The sequence below is a fragment of the Pituophis catenifer genome, unplaced genomic scaffold, assembly GCF_029215685.1.
Source record: "Pituophis catenifer annectens isolate HBS135680 unplaced genomic scaffold, rPitCat1.0.hap2 SCAF_1, whole genome shotgun sequence".
Classification (NCBI taxonomy): domain Eukaryota; kingdom Metazoa; phylum Chordata; class Lepidosauria; order Squamata; family Colubridae; genus Pituophis; species Pituophis catenifer.
The window spans coordinates 59,290,658-59,314,390 of record NW_027256881.1 but is presented as its reverse complement, the minus strand read 5'-3'; the positions used below and the strand labels follow the sequence as shown (position 1 = coordinate 59,314,390).

Genomic DNA, 23,733 nt, shown 5'->3' with positions numbered 1-23,733 from the left:
GTCTGATGGGGAGCGTCTCGCTGTATTGGATGAGGACGCTTTTGGACGTCAATAGTCCTTTGATGGCCCGGAATGCCGCTTCCTCTTCCTGGCCCCACTTCCAGGAAGCCGATTTCCCCAGCAGGCGGTGGAGTGGCTCAGCAACTGTGGCTTTCTGTTTTAAGAAAATGGCGTAGAAGTTGAGCAACCCAAGGAAAGCCTGAAGCTCCGTTTTGTTTTTTGGGCTTGGAGCTTCATGGATTGCTTCCACTTTTGATTTGGTGGGGTGTATGCCTGTGCTATCAATGAGGAAGCCCAGGAACTCGACTTCCTGTACTCCTATGATGCACTTGTCCCGCCTGACCCTCAAGCCCTTGGCCTTGAACCGCTGCAGGACAAGCCTGAGCCTTTCAAGGAGTTGGGCTCTTGAGTCACCGGAGATGAGCACATCATCAAAGTAAGGCACCACCCCTGGAACGCCTTGGAGAAGGCGTTCCATCATGGATTGGAAGATACCAGGGGCAGCGCTGACTCCAAATTGGAGGCGGTTACATTTAAATGCCCCTCTGTGCGTGACAATTGTTTGAGCCTCCGCCGTTTTGTCATCCACTGGCAGTTGCTGGTAAGCCTGGGCCAGGTCCAGTTTCGCGAAAATTGATCCCGACCCCAGGGAATGCAGCAGATGTTGCACCACTGGGACTGGGTATGCGCTCTGTGCCAACGCCTTGTTGATGGTACAACGGTAGTCAGCACAGATGCACACAGACCCATCATGCTTCAGTGGGGTCACAATGGGGGTCTCCCATGAGGCATGATCGATCGGTTCCAGGACGCCCTGGGCGATCAGCTTATCCAGCTGTTCATCTACTTTAGGCCGCAGGGCAAATGGAACTCGGCGGGGCTTGAGCCTGATTGGGGTGATTCCCTTGTCCAGATTAAAAGAGATTGGCCTCCCCACAAATTTCCCCAGCTTACCATCGAAGACTTCTTTGAACTCTTCGATGATGGAGTCGAGTTCGTCCCTGCGGATCTCGTGGATGCCCTGAAGTGAAAGTCCTAGCGGCTTGAACCACTCCACACCCAACAGGTTCGGTCGGCTGTGCTGCACGATGGTGATGGGTAGCTTTCCGTCGAAGTCGTTGTACTTCACATGGATGGTGGCTCTGCCTAGGATTTCAATGGGATTTCCGTTGAAGTCCACAAGTCTCGCTTTCGGGATTTTCAGCTGGGTCCTTTTGTATGCCGGTTTCAGCTGTTGTAGGTGCTGCCAGTCCATGATGGAGTAGGCGGATCCGGAGTCTACCTCCATCTTGCACGGAGACCCCTCTGCTAGCAGCGTCACGTGGAACTTGGTGGTCCCCTCGTCGCTTGTGTGAGCAATGGTGGTGGTCTGGTGCACCGTTCTGCTTCGGGGATATTCCTCCTCCCCGCGCCGGGACTGGTTTGAGGACCGTTTGGATGTCCTCTGGTTATCTTTGCGATTTTCCCGGAATCGTGGTCTGGGCGGTTCCGGGGCTGGGTCTGTGGCTCTGCAGGCCTCGGCGATGTGGCCCCTCTTCAGGCATCGGCGGCAGGTCGCGTCCCTCCATCTGCAGTTTGCCCTGGGGTGGTCGCCTCTGCAGCTGCCGCATCGCTCTCCCCGGTCGCCATGCTGTGGGTCTTCCCGCCTGGGGGGGCGGGACACCTTGTGGACGGCCATTTCCTCATCAGACTCGGATTGAGTGGTTGCCTCGTCTGATGAGGTCGGGCCCAACTTGTGGATCTTATGGATCCCTCTTGCTTTTACCATTGCGGCGGCTGCTTGCTCCGACGTTTCAGCCGCTGTTGCCTCGTCGAGGACGTCTTTCAGCGGGATCCTCTTCCGGCTGAGGAATTTCTTTTGCAGCCCCACATCTCGCATTCCAAAAACAATGCGGTCCCGGATGGCATTGTCCACATTGTCGAACTCACAGTTGGCAGCGATTTGGCGAAGCGCTGCCACAAATTCCTTGATGGATTCACCTTCCCGCTGGTTTCTTTGCTGGAAGGTGAACCTGTTTGCGATGGGGGTGCCTGTAGGTGCATAGTGCTCCTGTAGGACTTCCTGCAGGTCGTTCCAGGACATCTCCTCGATGTCCCTGGGTGCCACGAGGTCAATCGCCATCTCCAGGACGTCCGATCCGCAATGAGCCAGGAAGAGGGCTCTTTTCCTCTCATCGTCGAGGTTCTGGTATCCATTGCCTCGCAGGAACTGCCGGAATCGGACCATGTATGACCTCCACTTCTCCCGGGATGGGTCGAACGGGTTCAGCGCGGTCATCGGGGCTTGTGGGGTAGCCATTCTGGAAGGTCGCTGTGGTGTGGTGATTCTGTTCGGTGGGCGATCGTGCCACGAGTCTTGTTCAGGTTCTCTCCTCTAGTCCTTCATCGCCAGTGTTAGATCAGGCGCAGGGAAGGAAGACTGGACCAGCTCGATACATTTAGCAACTTTTATTAAGTACAAAGTAACGAGTCAAGACTGCTGGCACGCTGCCGGAGCTCTCCTTATATTCGCTCCCGGCAGACGCACCGCCCCTTGACAGGGATTCAAATTTCCCGCCCGATGGCTGGCAGCCAATCCGGGCGGATGTCCTTATAAGGACATAACAATAAATATACTGTTTTTTTCTGCCATGTCCTAATCAGAAAGGGATTAGGATTGAAAGCTTTCCTCAAAATGTTGAAAGCACGATCTTTCCATCTCAGTACAAGATATGCCTTTTTTCATATATGTTCACAGTGTCACAGGGCACACACAAAAAGATCAGGCCTTGTGGCATGACATTGCTTTTATCATTAGCCCACCCTTCACACACAAAAACACTGTGGATGCCTCTGACCTTGAGACTTTTGTTCCAACTCACCTCTCTGCATGTCTAGTATTGGAATGATTACAAAAATTTGCATCCCCCTTTTATCATATTTTATCATAGCAATAGTGGATAAATATGGTTAGTTTGCATTTCAATGCAAACATGGCTAATTTGCATTTCTTGAACAAATACATGGAATCAAAATGCCTTTATAATTTGATATTTACATTTTTCCAAATGTGGTATAGTTTGCCAATTTTAAAAAGTGTACAGGAATGAATATATTACAAATGTGAAAGTAAACAACCAATAAAAATATAAAAAAACTACATGCTGATAGAGAAAATGCATTAAAATGCATGTACAGAGAGAACCATGAATGACATTACAGTATAAAACAATTTTTAATTTGGAAAAATGAGAACTTTTTGTACTTCTAATTTGGTATTACAAGTGTTCAGACAAGTTAGAGCCCAAACCCAACATTTTACCTGACTGGAGATAACTGCAATTCTTAATTATAACTTCATGAAGAACTGCTGTATATGAAGAACACATAAATGAAAAACTCAATTTTAGCTAAAAGATATGGGCTCCAAAAATCAAATGCTGTGGTCAAAACCTGGCTCATCTAAATTACTTTGAAGATGCAATGTAATTTTATTTGCCTGCATTGAAGTAATAATATACTATATCAGTCCTATCCACCTCAGTGTAGTTGTTGTGGGGAAAATAGAAAGGTGTGTTGGATACATTGAGTTATTTGTAAAAATAATAAGGTGGGATCTATCTATCTATCTATCTATCTATCTATCTATCTATCTATCTATCTATCTATCTATCTAAATACTGGACCTCCCCCCCCCCCGAGCAAAGCTTTAATACTTTGCTGTGTAGTTATGAGAAAAAGCAGAACCTTATATACTTATATAGCTTTAATCTACTGTATAGTACAGCAAAGAAAGGCAAAGGAATAATACTAATGATGATGATGATGATAATGATGATGATGATGATGATGTTGACTGAGTTTCATGTTTAATGAATAAAGTATATAATAATAATAATGATGATGGCAGGCCCAGTGGAAATTACAATGTGAAGTTGGACTATTTCAGAGAAACCCATCAATGTGACCTATTCCTACTAGGTCAGCATCCGTGAACAGAAGCAATTTGGTTTACAGGGCCAGAGGTTCCTGACTGAATCCTCTCCTGCTCAGCACTGCTCATTCAGTTTTCTGTGAATGCTTTCTTACAAGGGTATTTTAAAGAGTTCATATGTTTATGGGTGTGTGTGTGGGTGGGTGGGTGGGGGGAGCATCTGATAGGTATGGTAGTGAATGCGATTTACCTACGTATGGAGACTTATCTTTTATCGCCATACAAGAGACACAGAAAACCTATAAATTTTGGCTGCTAATTAGTGGTTGTACAGATTTTTGTACTCCTATACCAAGGGTGTCTAACCTTGGCAACTTTAGGACAGAATGGCTAACTGGGGAATTCTGGGAGTTGAAGTCCACAAGTCTTAAAGTTGCCAAGGTTGGACATCCCTGCACTACATTAAAGGATGAGAGGTGATAGTAGAACACACAAGCCTTTGTCTAGACTTATTTATATAATGTTTGCTTTAGCATTATGCACAGACCTAGGACATATCTGTTTACAGCTTTATTTTTTTAAAAAAATATATAGCAAACGTGATTCAATTATGTAGTCTTCTAAGAACTTTTTGAACAGATGAACCCATTGGAATTCTGAGAGCCCTCTGAGAAAGTGACTCCATGGGGGAATATTTGTGAAGGAGTGTCTGCTTGACTCAGAGAAGAGAGTGGGGAATGCAGGGTTACTAGTGAAAAGGTATCTGAGTCCAAGGAAAGACAAAAGCATGAAAAGGAAACTCTGTGCCTTGATTATGCGAGATATAGGTTGAAAAGAAGATTTTACGAGCTTTCAAGATTCAATTACAATACCATATCTGCATATCTGGAAAGCCGGCAACCCAGGTTTGAGACCCAGGCATCATGCAACAGGGTGAGCTCCTGCCAACCTAGCAGTTTGAAAGCGAGTAGATAAATAGGTACCACTTTGCTGGGAAGGTAATAGCGTTTGTGACATCATGCTGGCCACATGACCTTGGAAATGTCTTTGGACAGCACTGGCTCAATGGCCTTGAAATGGAGATGAGCACCATCCCCTAGAGTCAGCAATGACTAGCAGAGTAAAATCCACAGGGACTCCTTTTACTATATCTGCATTAAAGTTCATTCCAAGACTTCCAATGACTTGTTTCCTGCCTTTGGCTCTCTCAAAAGGTTAACTGTATCCCACATATGCAAAAAGGCTGCTGAATGAAGCTACTCAGAAAACACTGAAGCAACAGAGCACAAAATTCCTAAAGTTCCAACCTTTTCTCCAGTCTTTTAGAATGCTTCTTCTCACCCTGTTTTTCCTCATTGTCTTTCTCAGGTTAAATTGACACATTTCTCAACAATGGACTAGAGTTAGGCATTACTTTTAGTTTGTAAAAATGTTTATGTGGATCCAAGGCCATTCTTGTAAATAAAAATATTGAAAAACAGTATTTATTTTGTGGCTTGCTAGCATCTTCCCCTTTGAAAAATTTACGGGACCGCCTCCTGCCGCAAATGACCTCCCACCAGCCGGTACACTCTCACAGAGAGGGACTCCTCCGGGTGCCTTCGGCCAAACAATGTTGGCTGGCGGCCCCCAGGGGGAGAGCCTTCTCTGTGGGGGCACCTACTATCTGGAACGAGCTCCCTCCGGAGATACGGAGGATCCCGGATCTACGCATCTTCTGCCGCGCTCTCAAGACCTTTTTATTTCACCAGGCTGGTCTGGCCTAACCTCTCCCATTCTCTTTTTAATGTAAATTTTAATGTAAATTTTAATTTGTTCTTAACCTGGGGTTTTAAATTTGTCTTGGGCTAAATTGATTTAATTCGATTTTACTTCTGCTCTTAAATTTTTGTATTCTATGTGTTTTATCTTGTGCCTGTTCACCGCCCTGAGTTCTTCGGGAGTAGGGCGGTATATAAATCAAATAAAATGAAAATGAAAAAATGAAAATGAAAAGAATAAAACCATCTCCAAAAGAAATTTGGCTAAGGTGGTGCACGGAATCCAATAGACATCAAGGAAGCTGTTTACAAGTACCATGCTGCTTATTTTTTCATGTGATTTCCATTTTCTTTGTATATCTGCCAGCATGTTAGCTGTCAGCAACCTTTGGGACTGCTTACTTTTCTATGAGCTCTTATAGCATGAGCTGTATGAAAAAATAAACTTCAGGCAAATATATGACTTGTAATAAATAAATAAGTTGGAAAAATTCCAGCTCTCTTCTGCACAGGCTAGATTAGAGGAATTCAACTGTAACCTCTAGCCCCCAAACCTCTGAAAATCCCAGGAAGTTGCCATTAAAGTCTATCCTCATACAAGTGCAAGCACTGAGCCTCAAAATAATGCCGTCATGGACACTGGATTGTCCTAACAGGCACAGGTTGAGCTGACAAATAGTTAACCTATTTGTTTCTAAAGTAAATTCACTCTGTCCTGCAGAGAGAGCATTGGGGGGGGGGGGAGAGAGAGAGAGAGAGAGAGAGAGAGAGAGACAGAGACTCATTGTCTCAGCTCTAGCGATTTTCTTAGTATTTTTGCATGGAACAAGGACTTAATTGGGTGGGGGAAGGGGGAAAGAAACTGATGGGAGAAAAAATGGTTGCTGTGTTCATTTTCCCGCCAAGGAAGTTAAATGCTCTTGCTTGAGGTAGATGTGCACATGCACACATACTCAGTGGGGGATGTTCTCCTCTCCCTCAGTTTAGAGTAATTCTTGCTGTATCCCTGCATTTAAAATAGTATCTTCTCAGTGGTTCAGTTCAGTTCAGGGGAACAATTCATTCCCTTGCTGATTGGAGAAGTTGAGGTCCATATCTTAAAGTTGTCAAGGTTGAAAAACATTTACCTAAACAGAAGCTCTGTGCTTAGAGCATGACTTGCTCTCTGGGCCTTATGTAAAGTTTACCTATATGGATAGAGTTAGCAAAGACACATATCTTCCTCATATTAGTGCTTTTATATCGGGAGAAGACAGGTCTGCATCCTATGTTGTGATAGGACATGTGCAGCTAAAATGGAAGAAGAAGTAAAAGAAACTATGATAGTATGGTCCAAAAATTTTGCTTATACCAATAAATTAGATAAATGGCAAAATCTCTGGGAAAGAAACTGTAAATTGATGATGTCAACAGCCTACAAAGAAAATCTCTATGAAATGTTTTATAGGCGGCATTTGCCACCAGCAAGAATGGCAAAGATGTTCCAAAATATATCTCCCAGTTGTTGGAAATGTAAACAGGTACCAGGTTCCTGTTATTATATATGGTGGACTTGTCCTATGGCAAAAAAATATTGGTTAAAAATAAAAAAGTGGCTAGAAGAAATGACAAAACAATGAATAGACATAAAATCAGAGATGTTCTTGTTGGGTATCCTACCGGAGAAATATAATAAAAGAGGACACGTGCAGCTTGTATGAGCTGCTCCTTCTCCACTATTTATGAAGCTCCTCTTTGTGAATTTCCCAGATTTAGAAGTAATAGTGTTTGGCTTCATAAAATTATTGAGGGAGTTGGGATCTTGGAAGTCAGGTAGTTCAACAACCTGTTCAATTCAGCATCTGTAAAGCAGGATGAAACTGCAACATCTCTGAGGCCTCCATTCAGCTTTTGCTTAAAATCCTTTAGTGAAAGAGATTCCATCAGATCCTGAAGCAGTTTGTCTTACTATCAAGTGGTTCTCACCATTCCCTAATGCTGATCAGCGATCTACTACACTGTCAATTTCTACATACTTGTTTTATTCTTGCTCTTTGGAACAATAAAGAACTGGGCAGGGTTACTTCAGTGTGGCAGGCTTATATATCTGAAGGCAACTATCATGCCCCTCTTTAATCTTCTCTTCTCCAGGCTAACTATACGGTGCATTGCAAATCACAGGTTGTGCTGCAATTGTATCCAATGAAACATTAACACAGTAATTAGAACGATGTGATCTGAATTCTTTATGTGTCAAGCTACAGGTTTACAGTGACAATTATTTCAGTTCCAATGGCTGACAAGTTTGCTATGGTTGCAGAAACTATTACTGAAAATAAATAGCTGCAGCCTTGGAGGGTGTGTTTGCATGCTGTAGTTATGTATGCATTTATTATCCCAACAAGAGCATTTCCAAAGAGAACTATAGCATCTAAACTAGTGCAGGGAGTTTTTTCATAGTGAAGTGATGTCAGCTTAGTCAGGACCAGGAAACCAAAACCAAGAATACTAATACTACTTTTATTGGAAGGTACAGTAACGGAATCTTAAAAGTCTGAAAATGCTTGCCTCTCCAGAGAACTCAGGAGGGTCAATTCTGAGAGGCTTTCTCCACCGCTATTCCTGCTATGGAGATGAATTGCTCTTACCAGACCAAGGTTATTCTAATAGCACATTCATAAGTGGCCAATATTTAAGAGGATGCTTCTTTTAAGAAGTACAACTTGGATCTAATTTCTCTGGAGGTTACATTTGCAAATTAACAAAAGCACTTTCCTCAGTTTCTCATGGTGCCATGAAAAAGTTATATTCACTGTCAGAATGATTTTTTTTTTTTGCAAACTTTAAAATAATGCTTTAGTTTATTTGAACAAACTAATATGGGGGAAAGGAAATTGTGGTTGCAACTTCAGAGAAATTAGATCCATGGTAACCATGTACATGTATTCCACTGGAATAACACAGTAGAATTTCATCAAAAGAAGCAACTAGAACAGACCACAGTGGACAGGAATGTATGAAAGAATAAAAGATTAAGTTCAGACATATTCATGGGGGAAAAGAGCAAATAAAGATGACAGATATACATCATGACTTTACATGCAAACCTTGTACCTTATGACATTGCTTCCTGGCAAGATCTGCATTGTGATGCTACCCTTGCATTTACTATAATATTATATACGTAAAATTCATTATTATTATTGTTATTATTATTATCTTTATTCATTAAATATGAAACTCAGTCAACTGAACATTCAAAAATGCATCACAAATACCATTGACTGGTGCTAATAGTTGATACGGGTTGCTGCCAGCATCCTAGGTATCAACCAAGTACCTTCTTAAGATGTATGATGTTCCAAGTAGCACAGTTTTTTGCAGTTCCACTGGTGTTATTGCAGGAAGCTGCAATTTGCTGATGTATGTTATAAAATTCTTGGACATGGTACCAAGTGCCCCGATGACAATGGGTATCACTGTTACATGTTTCATCCATAGCCATGTAGTTTTGATGGCCAGGTCGTAATATTTCATTATTTTTTCCAGTTCTTTTTCTTTGACTCTGGCATCTCCAGGTACCACGATGTCAATAAATTGTATGCTTTGGTTTTCGACAACTGTGATATCTGGCATGTTGTGTTCCAAGTGACGATCATGGACACTGTATTCCAAAGTCCAACAAGATCTTCACTTTTTCATTTTCTATAACTTTTTCCACTTTATGTTCCCATGACTTTTTGGATACAGGTAAATCGTATTTTTTACATAAAGACCAGTGGATTAATTTAGCAACTTTGTCATTTCTAGCTTTGTAATCAATTTGTGCGATTTTGCTGCATTTACATATTAAATGTGAAACAGTTTTGACTTTGTTGTTGCAAAGTCAGCAGTTTGGATTGTCGGTGGATTTTTGTATTTTTGCTTTCATGGCATTAGTTTGTAGTGCTTGTTCTTGAGCAGCGAGTATTAAACCTTCAGTTTCTTTCTTGATGGTTCCCATCTTATGCCATGCCCATGTAAAGTTGTCATCACATTTTCCGTCAATGTTTTTCAAGTGCTGTCCATGCAAAGCTTTGGTTTTCCATCTATTTAATCTGTCATCCAGCTGTTTTTCCTTATATTCTGCCTTTATTTCTGTTGCTTTTATAATGTTCTCCATTTTCACAGCCTGCAGCAATTTTTCTGAATTTTGGTTCACATAATCATTCAAACTTCATTATTATTATTATTATTATTATTATTATTATTATTATTATTATCATCATCCTTGCAGCTAGCAACTAAAATCTATAATTAGGATACATGTGGATATTTGCACATGTGGGTCTACACTGGTCTTTTCCATAGCTTCATTCATTGTCACCCTTAGAGAAAAACTTAGCTAGACACCAGGGTTTTTGTATTGCATGGGGAAAAAAAATCTCTTCAATTTCTAGGAGACAGAAATTCCTGCCTCAAACTGTGGAGAGACACTAATTGCATAGAGACCACCACAATACAGATCGGCCAGTGATTTGACTTGATAAAACAGCCGTTCATGTTCAAGCATAAAATAGATTAATTATGTCTTTGTTAAATTTATACCCAGGCTTTCCTCTGGGAGCTCATAGCATTCCCTCTGTAGAGAACCTGTGAGATAGACTGGGCTGAGAGAGTGACTGGCCCACAGTCATCCACATAAGCTTAATTTGGTTCTTTCTGGTTCTAATTTAATACCTTAACCATTATAATGCACTGGCTCTCAGCATGAAGAAAAAAAATCATATTTCATACGAATTAGAACAGAAGGAAAACAACTCACCTAATTCAGTATATGTTTTGTCAATGTTATATCGTCACTGAGAGTGAATTACGGCCAATTAAAAGGATGAGTGGTATTTCCTACAGTGCAAGAAGATGCTTGCCAGTCTAGGATTATCAAGTGAATGAGTCATTTTGCAGTAATATGCAGGTAATCAGATTGGACTCTATGCCGATATCACAAAGGCAAGTACAGCAATTTTAGGAAACATTACCTTTGTTCTGAGTGGGTGATTATTTCAATCTTTAAAAGCAACCCTGAAAAGAAATCAGTGATGAGGAGCAATATTTTTACTCAGACAACATGCATCCATTAATAATGTATCTTTTCACAGAAAATTTCTCTATTCAAGGACAGAGTGCATCAGAAAAGCATGTTTGATACACAGATATACACACACCCTACAATTGGCTCACTTATTGAGTGAATTTTCAGGCAAACAGGAAGATCAAGAATGTCCAATGAAACCCAACCAAGGTATGCATAAATAAAATGAAAAATCATCCTCCAACGGTGATAAACTACATATTCCAAATATGCTTCTTTGTCATTCATGCAACATTTTTGTACTTATGTATCACACAGCTGGACAACTTCCCTACTGGATTCTTATAAAACTATCAGTATTTACAGGGATGGTAGTATGTAGGGCATACTATTAGCAAGGCTGTGGGATCCAGCCATCAACATGTAGAAGTAGTACTTTTTTGGCAAATAAGTGTAAGGATATGGGAAAATTTCAATAATCTATAGAAATTTATGTGCATGGTTAGAAAGCAGCTCCTATGCTCTTAAAATCCATTAATGTCATTTTGCTTTGTATTTTATTCTCCCTATGTACACTGAAAGCATATACATTAAAGACAAATTCCTTGTGTGTTTCCAATCACACTTGGCCAATAAAAGAATTCTATTCTATTCTGTTCTGTTCTGTTCTGTTCTGTTCTGTTCTGTTCTGTTGTTCTATTCTATTCTATTCTATTCTATTCTATTCTATTCTATTCTATTCTATTCTATTCTATTCTATTCTATTCTATTCTATTCTATTCTATTCATAAACCAAACATTGCAAGTGAAAATCTGCCTAACTGTAATCCGCATTTAATGATAAATCTTGGATATTTCACTGGCCATTAGAAGACCATCCAGCCTCTGTTCTAATTTTCATCAATACATCGCTGGAAATACTTCCCTTATCCCATGCAAGTCTTAACTGGTCCATTAGCTGTCTTTCTGCCTGGTGAGCCCAGCTCCCCACTGCCTTAGGCCTCATTAGCACTACTCTGGCTGTCTGATGAGGTGAACAGCAGTCAACTCCAGACCCAAGACCTGTTTGTAGACCACAGGGAATGTTTATCCAATATGGAAGGAAACAAATTGCAAAACCAAATGAAATTTCTTGCCTCCCTCCAGCTCTCACAATCACTCAAGCATTTCTCTCATTAAAGAAACACTAGGTGTCTGGTAGGAATTAATCTGATGTGCAGTCTTGGTTCAGCAAGTGGGCCTAGTATGGAGGCTTTTCTAAATGAAATAAAAAAGGAGACATTCAGTCTGTGCTTTAGTTTATGGAGCATCCAAGACTCATTTTGGATTATGTAAAAGAGAGGTTTTGCTTCTTTTTCATTTGGAGAGATGTACCATGAAAAGACACACATTATTCTATCAAAGTTTTAAGTTTGTATGGAAAATCCCAAAAATTCCTGTTTTTTTTCAGTGGGCAAAACCAAGATTAAGCACCAATGCCTTTGCTGCTTTCTCTTCCTACAATCTCATGTCCCAGATGAGCTTTTGGTTATTAGCTATCCAGTGATTTTTGTCCCTCAATCCCTCAAAACTTTTAACAGCTGCCATGCCTGCAGTCCTTCCTTCTGATACATTTTCATCCACCCCCCATTTCGTTTTTAAAAGCAGATTAACAAAAAAAGGTATCATACAGCCAAGGAGAAGTATATGAGACATATTTTTGTAAAAGTACTTTAAAAATGCCTTCATTCTTTAGCATAAAAAAACACACCACTAAATTGATTTTAGGCAAGGTTGCTTTAATTGTGGGCTGTTCAGAATCATCGAGTCCTTCAAGGCCTTTTCTATGCTGAGGATACTTATGGATACTTATGGATCTATCAAGTGGCAAAACAAAACTAGCATCCATTCAATCATAAATTTTCAAAATTGAACGAGCATGATCAACCTTTGGCTACGATATACAAAGAATCAGAAAGCAGGATGCCACAGGTCTTTGCTAATTTTTCACTAGGAAAGTTCTTTGCTTTCAATCAATACTGATCCTGGTGTCTGGCAAAAGAGAGAGACTTCTGAAGGTATTTGAGTAACACCAACTGCAAAGGTATCTTATAAAACTCACCTTCAAGCCAATCTCTCACTGAAAAAGTGGTGAAGGAAGAAAGCAACCATAACTACTAGTGAAAACTGATGAAGCAAAATATTCCTGAAACCACATAGCCAACAATATCTTGGCTGAGGCCATATCTCATAAAGTTTACTTCAGTTTTGATTTAGAATTCTGTATGAAACCAGCCATTATGATCTGTAAACCATTATAGTAGCTTATGTTGCTCGAACCCAACCAATTGCAGTTTATGCAGTAAAACAAATCTAAGCAAACTACATGTTCAGTGTATTATGTAAATCCTGTAAGTATGTAATAACTGCCCATATTCAAAATTCTTCAAAAGAAGTTGATTGAGAGTGGCAGAATTTATAATCAATATACTGATGGGAGAGGAAGCTTATAGGAATGCAATTTGTCTATTTGAGTAAGACAACAACTGACTCAAGTTGAGCTTTACTTCTGGTGATAGCATGGACACATCCAATCTAGTTTTCTTGATGAAATACAATAATGACTTTGTATTGTTTTCTTTCTAGATGCTTTCTCAACTTCCCAGTCTAGTCTGTGACTGGATATATTTCATCTAAATACTAACCAGTTCTGACAATGGTTAGGGTTTTTTTTTTTTTGATCAGCTAATGTCATCTAGATGCAGCCAATTGCTGTAGCCTTTCTGGTATATAATTTTGAACTTTTCCTACTGGTTAGTAAAAATGGTACATATACAGAAAACAGCCACTTGTCATTTATTCAAGGATATTTTTCATGCAAATATCTTTCAGGCTAAGGAACTATTCCCAGAAATCTTTCATGGGCTTTTTTGTCCTTTTTCTAGTTGCATTCTCAAGTCTTTGTACTTTCTCCTGGGGGAGAGGTACTCAGGGGATAAATAAAAATCCAGATTGAAAACATATGGTTTGCTACCTTGCCAGAAAAAAAAAGATCAGAAATGAAATACAGAAAAATTAAAGAATTCTAATATGTGCTGTTATCGCAGAAAAGATGGATTTTAAAAGTTTCAAGCTGAAAGAGAGGCTAGTACCTCAATCTTCTGACTCACAGTAAGGGTCCAGATCTAGACAGAAGATCAAATCCAAGCAGCTATATTTGTATTAGAAAGGATTCGCAAGTTCCAAATTACACGAAAAATAAAAAAAATATACTACCTTCTTGAATCCAACCCTCTTGTTTCTCTGCCAAATAATTCAGTATCAAGACCTCACCCAAACAAAATATTTTGGAAAGCTATAAATAGCTTCTACAGACTGATTAAAGCAACATGTTAACTGGCATAAATTTCCAATATGCAAGCATGATAGCATTAGCACTTAGGCTTACATACTGCCCTATAGTGCTTTACAGCCTCTCTGGGCAGTTCACAATGTCAGCATATTGCCCCCAACAATCTGCGCCCTCATTTTATACTGACCTTGGAAGGATAGAAGGCTGAGCATAAGTAATTTAACTTTGCCATTATAAGAAATATTAAATATGGTTTTGTAAATAATGAAGACTTTAATCCTAAACCCACTTGGTAGAGAACTTCCTTCCTTCCTTCCTTCCTTCCTTCCTTCCTTCCTTCCTTCCTTCCTTCCTTCCTTCCTTTCCTTCCTTCCTTCTGCAGTCAAAATAGACACTCAACAGTTTACAACACATAAGATGTATAATAATAATAAGAAAGCCAAGGCACTTAATCTAAGACACTTAAAGCCACTATCAACAATTAAGTGGTATCATGCTCCAGATACCCTTGGGAAGATTTCTATCTTCAGCTTCTTCTGGAAAGTGAACAGGTTAAAACTAAGCAAATCTCCAATGGGAGGCCATTCCAGACGATCAGTCCAACAATGGAGCAACATTACCTTTGGTCTTGGGCCCCTCTAACCTCTCCCAAATGAGGAAAAATCTGCTATAATACTTCTCCCAGCATGACTGAATCTCCAACTTGGGACCAAGTCAAGTGAGAGCTAGCAAAAAGTGAGGTCTCAATAAGGAAACAGCTATTGTAGAAATCTGGCAGATTTGATTAATATTAAGGACTATTCCAAGGTACTTTGGAACACCCCTCACCCTACTAACCTGCATATTCGGATTCCCTTTAAACAACATCTGAGATGAGGCATGACACATCATGTATCTGAAGTTCTACATCCAAGTGTCCCACTTAGGACAAAATCTGTCTCTATCTTTGCACATGGTTAGTTGGAAATTACAGTGGCAAAGTTCAGCATACAGCAAGGCTGCTCTCAGACAAAGCACATTCATTATAAGAAGCTCCCTTGTGTACTGTGTTGGTAAAATTGTTATTATTTGTTAAGCACTGACAATGTGCTCTACGCTGTATGAGAAAGCAATACAGAAGCAGACAGTTCCCTAGAGAGTGAGCCACTACAAAGAACGGAATGAAAGAAGATATTCTGTCTGACCCAGAGAATAGAGGTGCTCAGATCTTTTGAACTTGTTCTGTCCTCTACATTGAAAGTAAATAATTTTTTACTTCCAAGCTCAGCCTACCCTATTACCTGTCACAATGTGCCCTAGCAACTTTAAAAGCATCAACCTTAAAATCTTCATCTTTGCACATCCCTTTAGTGAAGAGTGCATTATCCCTAATAAAGAAGAACATGGCAATAAAAAGACCCTGTAAGACTATTATGGTGTAGAGAGCTCTGAATAGAATTAGTTTCATACTGTAAAGTTCAAAGTCAGTGTTACGAAATCAAATTGGGGGACTTAAATCTTTACGATCATCATCTTGTACAATGGACTGATTATTTTTTACTGTAGAACATACCAGATGCTACTATATATTTCTACACTGGTGTTGTTCATGTATACTTCAGCTCTATTATGCTGTTTACAAATGGATATGAAATTTGTACATATGCTTATCAAATGTATACCTCTGAAATAAACTTGTGGTAGAAGACACATCCCTGTCAAAATACAAAGTGCAACAAAAATATTCATAAAATACATTAATGAAGTATAAGATGCACAGACATGAATGTTTTTTTTTTCTGCAAGAATGGATTATATTGATAGAAAATTGCTTGTGAGATATTTGCACATTAGAAAAAGTGCATACAGTAGATGTTAAGAGAAATATGGAGAAAAATGCAAGGTGAGTGAGTGCGCGGGGGGGGGCATTTCAACATTTGAAACAGATGTTGAAAGACTTGTGGTCAGGAAAATGACAAGTTAAAAGAAAACAAAGGTGACATATTTACCCAACCATAGTATATCTACATACAGCAGCTGGAAAAATGTTTCATGGTTACTTTGAATCTTCATGTTCTGCTGATTCTTGTTATAGGTTTAGAGTTTGGTCTAAAACCAGGTCCTAAATAGCCCAGATTGACATCAAACAATTAACAGATTCTAGAAATTACTTAAAATAGAAGATTCTTAAAAATTAGTAGTCATATCAGGATAAGTATGAAAAGTATCACTAGATTCTAGAATTGTACATAAAGATTATTTCAAAGAGCCTAACACAGCTAATATTAATTATTTGAATTTCATAACTAGCAAACATTTCATTGAAAACCATTGCTTTCTACAAATGGTCACCAAATAAGGATTTATAAACTACAAATGAATTAACAAGAATGAATTTCCTAATTTAAAATAAAAAATCAGATTATATCTTTTTGGTGTAGGGAGAAGAAAGGCTAGATATGAACAAAATTACACAGACTACACTGTTCAATGCATGGTAAAGGATCAATCATAGTAACTCCCATAAATAAACCGGAGATTATTCGGGAATTATTTCACTGATGTTATCTAGGATATGTTAGAAAGCGCAAAGTATTCTAACATTAACTAGTTGGCATTCATCATTAGTTTCATCTTTGGCTGGATCAATAATAAGATTAAACATTTGGTTTCTTATGGGCATTAGTCAGCATCATTCCTAACTATAGTTGCTTAAAAGAACAAGGAATGACAAAAGATTTTCCCTGTGGGCCAAAGCAATTTATCTAACCAAAAGGAATAATTTTTGAGCACAGAATCATCTCAGAATTCCAGCAACTAAAACAAAAATTGCCAAGCATAACAACCCCAAAATGACTAAAATATCCCTCAAAAGTAGCAACCGTTCCAGTAACTACTAAGAACAATACAATCTATAATCAGAAATGATATCTTTTATCCTTCCCAACATGGGCATCCACAGGAAAAGGCAATGACAACAAATAATAAAACACGAGTGATGATCTCATCATAGAAATTCTATGTATACATTTGTGTCCAATACTGGAATGAAGGATCTACTGCCATCATTGCCATGACCATGACGATATGCAAAGTGTCATCATTTTGGCATTCTTGCGGTTTGCTGTGAACACTAATGTTTCCGAAAAGACAATGGGCAGATAGAAAGTATATTTTGCCACCCAGATCACCAGAGGAACACACATCTAGATGCTGGAGAAAAAAAATTATATTATATTGCGTATCTATCCTCTATATATGTTTCTACCATTCTATTTAAAGAAGGCCCATGAACTAGTGAATGTTTCTGTGAATAGGGGAATAGGAGAACTCCCCACCAAGCTCCCCATGGTTTGGAACAAAGCCAATTCTTTAAAATAGATTGGGGAATAAAGGAATTATAGAAGGGAGGGAGAAAACAAGGGTTATTGCTTTCTTCTTTGATCAATACAGCCATGGCTGGATCAAGGAATATTATGTGAATATAATAACAGGCATAGACTCTGGCTCTAATCATAGCAGTTAAGCCTGATTTCTTAGAATTTAATCTTTCTCAGGGGCTTTTAAGGTGAGTAGGTCTGAACTTTAGAAACTTCAGCATAACTCAAAGCAGGCAACCCACAGCCTGAGACGAGGTAAGATCTTTCAAAAACAGTCCTCCAAAATACGTATTGACCTTTTCTAGGTCAACAGAAAAGATTTTTTCCTTTTCTTTGTGTAGAGAGGGTATCGGAAAGAGAAACAGAACAACAGATCTTATAAGAACAATCAGGAAAAACAAGGAAAAAGAACATTTTAGAATGCAGAGACCTTTCTTTTTTTTTAAATACTCTCCCTATTTACTTATTTACTCTCCCTATTTACTTATTCTACATAGACAGAGCTACCTTTGGCATATAGTCCCTCCAAATGATTTCATAACCTGGGTTTAACTAAATAATAGATTAGCTAAGAAATTTTGGAATTTGATTGCATGTCTTATTCACACACATTCATACACACATTTGTATGCACCTATGAATATATTTCAACAATCTAGCATATCAAATATTTTCTTCTTCCTGGTTGTGCTCTTTATGATTCTGTTTCATTCTTGTATTGAAACACTCTTTTGTCCCAAACTTTTCTTCAGAAGGTGGCAATAATCTTCCATTATTATTATTAATATAACAGCTTGGAGAAGGGCTTTGCACAACATGAACAGTCAATGAATTTTCTTGGCAGTTTGAACCTACAGTGCCCTTCAATTTACAGCCCTTTGTTGGTTCAAAGGAAAGAATCCGAATCCCCAAACTTCTAAATGGTTGGCCTATGAAATCTATAAAAACTACTAATACTATACAAGTTTTTGTTCTTGTTATAGCCTTAGTAAAAACACAAAGCCTGAAAATTCCAAGAGGAATCAACAGACTTCCTTAGCTCTCAAATGCATATGCATCAAGAATTTATAATGAAAAGGTATGCCATACAACAGATTTCTCAGCCATATAAAATGAGGAAATAAACATCATGCCGTCTGCTCTAACCTGCTTTGCAAATACCAAACTCTAATCTAGGTAGGTAGGGGCAAAACCATTCTTGTTTTAACTCTGCAACTATTGTTACTGCTGTCTTCAGCAGTAGCTGAATTTTCTGTGTTTAAGCTGCTATTATAGATCTTACCTGGCGGACATCTAGACGGTAACTAAGAATGGGATCGACAGCCTCGGGTTCCTTCTGTGTCCACTGTAAAACATAGGAGTAGTTCTTGGATTGCTTCCTTGTAGGATTGGGGGTATCATAGTAAAATTCTGGGCTATAAGCTTTAGCTGAGAAACAGAAAAGAGAATGAGATCAAAAGAAAGAAGGGAAAGAAAAGGGAGGAAAGTCATTATAAGTCAGTGAGATCCATAAGAATCTATGCCAGCAACTCATCAAGAGCTTTGAGCATGAAGGTCACAGACAACTAATCTTTCCAAATAGATATTTATTTTCTTTTTATATATTTTTAAACCACTTCATTGTTATCTTCATTTCTACTATCTGCTACTTATGGGAATTTGAATAGTAGAATTCATTGACCGTAATCAAGCTTAATAAAACTCTGCCTTCTGATCTACAACCAAACCAGCTTTGATTTTGCTTCTTCTTGTTAAAAAATAAATAGGAAAAGCCACAAAATAGGGAAAAAAATAATAGAAAATGAAGAAGCTAAGGTGCTCTGACAAGCATCTGCCACAAAACAAATAATAACATAATAACTTAAAATTATTGATAAGAAATAGCAGCTCTACATTTGTTCAGTCAAGTGTTTTCCAAGTTTCCTTCTAGGAGTCCTCTAGATGTCTCCTTTCCCACTTCAGCCTTCTAAGCACCCCTGTGAAATTGATTTCATGTAGTTTTGGAGGAGTTGGGGTACGTAAGGTAGAGGTGGAGGTGAGAATGGCTTATTTTCATTGCCACACTTTTGGAAGGGAGGGTGGTAATCATAACAAAAATGCAATATCCCAAATGCAGCACTACATGTAGTCCTCAACGTACAACCACAATTGAGCCCAACATTTATGCTGCTAAGTGAGACATTTGTTAAGTGAGTTTTGCCCCATTTTATTGCCCCATTTATTAAGTGAATCACTGCAGTTCTTAAATTAGTAACACGGTTCTTAAGTGAATCTGGTTTCCCTATTGACTTTGCTTTTCAGAAGGTCACAAAAGGGGATCACATGATGCCTGGTCATTGCAACCCTCATAAATGTGTTGCCAAGCATCCAAATGTAAATCACAGGACCACGGGCATGCTGCAATGGTCATAAGTGCGGAAAATGGTCATAATGGTCATCACTTTTTCCAGTGATGTTGTAACTTTGAACGGTCACTAAATGAACTGTTGTAAGTCGAGGACTATCTGTATTTTGCTGCAGAATATTGCTAGTGCAATCTTGGATGTGGTGCTGGGAGCCTTTTGTACCCTAAAGATTGACTACCAATAAAGTCCTTCCATTCACCCGCTCCTTGTTATTGATTCACAAGGAAGACACTATGGTCCCAAATCCCACTGTTTATCTCCAAAGCAAAATCTTTCCACGGAAAACCCTATCCATATTCTTGCATTGGCCAATTTAAAATCACACACACAAAAAAACATACAATGGGAATATATTCAAAGACAAGCAGTACATTTTACAAGTATTCCTTATTCTCAACATTCTCTTGTTTTCCATTCCACTTTACCCACCCCAATTACTAGCTCAGCCATTATTTTCTGCTCTAATTAAATGAAAATGATTCCACGTTTATTTTTATTAACTGAGAATGGTAATATTGATGTTTACTTCTGAACCTCCTTTTCTTATTATTTTTATTGACTTATATTTTTGTGTATGCAGAACATTCAGAGCCACCTTGGAGACTAATTGTTGCTTATTCAACTTGTATTGATTGTTAAGTCAAGTTTCATAACAAATTCAGAAATAAAATCAGAACAGACGATAATCATTATCTTATGCCCATTTTTATAATTAATTGATTCCCAAGATAGAAGACTCCATCTTTGGTGATATAATAATAAAGTTCATCATATCCTTTATAATTTTCTTCTTGCACATATAAATCACCCATGGAGCACTTTGCAACTATTTGAAGACACAGAAGAATTGAATAAATTCTAGACCCCCACCTCTAAATCTACATGCATACATACTTTGCTATAGACAGAACAGAAAATATTAATATAGATTTTGAAAGAACAAAAGTTGCACACAAGCAGCTATACCAACCATTGGGAGATGAAGGAACTGGCATATTTCTCTATTAAATTCACATACACTTCTGCTTAAATGTGCAGAGATGGCATTTCTTTTGGTACAGACCTGATATCTTAAGTATGTAGGAGTTTTCCTTGTGGTATGCACCAGGGGTGGGTTTCAAAACTCATTGCTACTGGTTTGCTCATGGGCGCTCGCACGCTCACACGTGACGCTTCTGTGCATGTGCAGAAGTTTTTGCACATGCTCAGAAGCGTCCGGGTGGGTGGGCGGAGCCTTCTGCCACCGCTGCTACCGATTTGCCCGATCTGGGGCGAACTGGTAGCAACCCACCACTGGTATGCACCTGATGTTTGATAAGGTGTAAAAGTTACCTAGCACTTTTATAGTAATTGGAAAATGCTGACTAAAGTAATTCATATTGACTGCAAAGAATGGACTCAGTTAAAGGATGGGTGTAAGAGGCCAAAGTCTATTAGAACAAAGAGCCAAATATATACATATACATATACATATATATATATATATATATATATACATACATACATACATACATACATACATATATATATATATATATATATATATATATATATATATATATATATATATATATATATATATATATATAAAAAAAATCAGGGCAATTCAAAGGGTATGTCTGACCTCTAGCCACTCATTTTCTGAGACAGTTTTGCAGGAAAACAGAATTAAAGGGTCAAAGAATATTTCAGATCCCTGAAGCCCAGATGTCATGGAAACAACAACGATACACATGAGTTAAACTTTCCATTTTTAAATCACCAGATCATATTTAATTACATGCTGCATTGTGGCATAAAGACTATTTTTTATTCATCAACTCTACCAATTAAAAAACAGAAACTGCCCTCAGGCTTCCAAACTTAAAAGACATGATAACAAAATATAATACAGGAACTAATCTTGGAGCAAACAATTCTATTCATAAGAGGCAGGTGAAGGAAAGTGGGAGTACTGTCTGGCACCTTATAGGAACCAGTTTTTCTGCCTCATTTTATCAACTAGTTATTGGATACAGACTTGCCCTTTCCTAAACAGAATGTCTCCTTCTGTTTGTAGAAAAGCTGGTGATCCAGTGGACATTCCTACTGGGAAGGTAAGTACAATTTCTGCCCCAGCACCAGGGGTGAAATTCATCAGGTTCTGACAGGTTCTGGAGAACTGGTAGCGGAAACTTTGAGTAGTCCAGAAAACTGGCAAATACCACCTCTGGCTGGCCCCAGAGTGGGGTGGGAATGGAGGTTTTACAATATCCTTCCCCTGGAGTGGGATGGGAATGGAGATTTTCCCCTGCCATGCCCACCAAGCCACACCCACCAAGCCACACCATGCCCACCCCCACAGAACCAGTAGTAAAAAAAATTGGATTTCATCACTGCCTAGCACTATCTTTCTGCTGCTCTGGGACTGCTCAGTAAATGGAGAAAAGGTCAAAACTAGGTCTCCCTTTTTTTCTTTTTTTTTGGTAGAGTCTCATTATGGGCAAATTTTCCATTTCATTCATCTACCAGTTATTAGCCAAGTCTAATCATACTAATATCCACTAAACAAGAAAAAAAGGTCAGATGTTCTTTGCACGACTTACCTGATACCTGGAATTTGCAAACTGCTACACCAACGTCATTGGAGATACTACATTCGTAGTTGCCACTAGTCTCCCGGCTTACAATGTCCACTTTATATTCTGAATAGTCTTGCTGCTCTGTTGGAGGCACTGTTAGAAGACTACCATTAAATCTCCAGACAGCTGTGGCCACTTTCATAGGGCTTCCCTTTAACATGGTACATCGAAGGGTTACACGACGCCCCATGGCTTGCCGAATATCCTGGAAGACGGGTTCCACAACAGGGGAGACTAGACACCAAAGAAAGAAGAAATAGGTCTTATTCAGTGAGTTTATGGTGGATTATACTGTGGACAAAATAGAAAGTGTATTAATGCAAAATATCTTTTCATGGGTGAACTTTTATTTAAACTCGTGTTCCATTTCATGTTATTAGCTGCCATCTGGGTATTCAGATTCGAAATGAAAACTTGAGTGTAAATGTATAAATTCATGGACATTATCCTATTTATAAATCATATGTATAAGTAAACAAATTGCTATGTGAAGAACCTTATTTAATATACCAGATAGATAAATAAATTGCTATGTGAAGAACCTTATTTCAGTCAATAAGATTGCCCCAGACATTAGGAAGGACGGATGGAAAGAATACATTAATAAATACAAATATCTGAAAGATACGGATAGTTACTAGTTTTTCTCACAGGACTGAACTCTGTATCTCCTATACCAGAGGAGTCATTCCTTAATTTTATTTAACAGTTCACCTACAGATGAAAATAGATGCTGATATTATTAAGCATGTATTCTTGGAGGTATGGGATTTTTCTCTACCACATAACACTGAAATGAGCATATCTAGTTTACAAGTTTATAAAGGTTCCCAACTGCAGGCTTTACTACAGAAAAAGAATGGATTAAAGCCAGCCTATGATTAAGCTTGCTTTGCCCGATGATTTGAGATGGCCAGCTCCTTAGAGACTGCATCCCACAAACAGGTAGCTTTGTTGAAGTTTCCCTTCCCGCAACAATAATTAATCAAAAGCAGTGAAAAAATGAAAATCAATTTCATCCTCAAAACAAGCTTTGGAATGTTTGAAAAAGTGGAGTGGCTTTTAAAGGATTTGACCTTCAGGTTCTTCATCTTTGTATATGACTCACATCAAAAACTGAACTAGTAAAACAAAAGGCAGGCTTAACAAATTAACATCTTAAGATAATTGCTCATAGTTTGAAATCTGGCAGGAGGTGAACTTTCCAAAGCAAGGATTAATTAAAGTAGCTTTTCCAGTTCTGGACTGCTCCAGATAGATCAAAACTGCAATCCCTACAAATATCCTAAGCAGT

The 23,733-nt window shown here is 38.8% G+C and overlaps 1 protein-coding gene across 1 annotated transcript in view; it reads right to left on the bottom strand.

Moving 5' to 3' along the window:
* The window catches only part of MDGA1 (MAM domain containing glycosylphosphatidylinositol anchor 1), a 307,118-nt gene that overhangs the window by 82,298 nt on the left and 201,087 nt on the right, over window positions 1-23,733 (bottom strand). The window contains exons 9-10 of the mRNA XM_070949906.1: window positions 22,404-22,673; window positions 18,696-18,841 (exon numbers count right to left, since the gene is read on the bottom strand). Coding sequence (XP_070806007.1) covers window positions 18,696-18,841; window positions 22,404-22,673 — 416 coding nt within the window. The remainder of the gene's footprint in view (window positions 1-18,695; window positions 18,842-22,403; window positions 22,674-23,733) is intronic.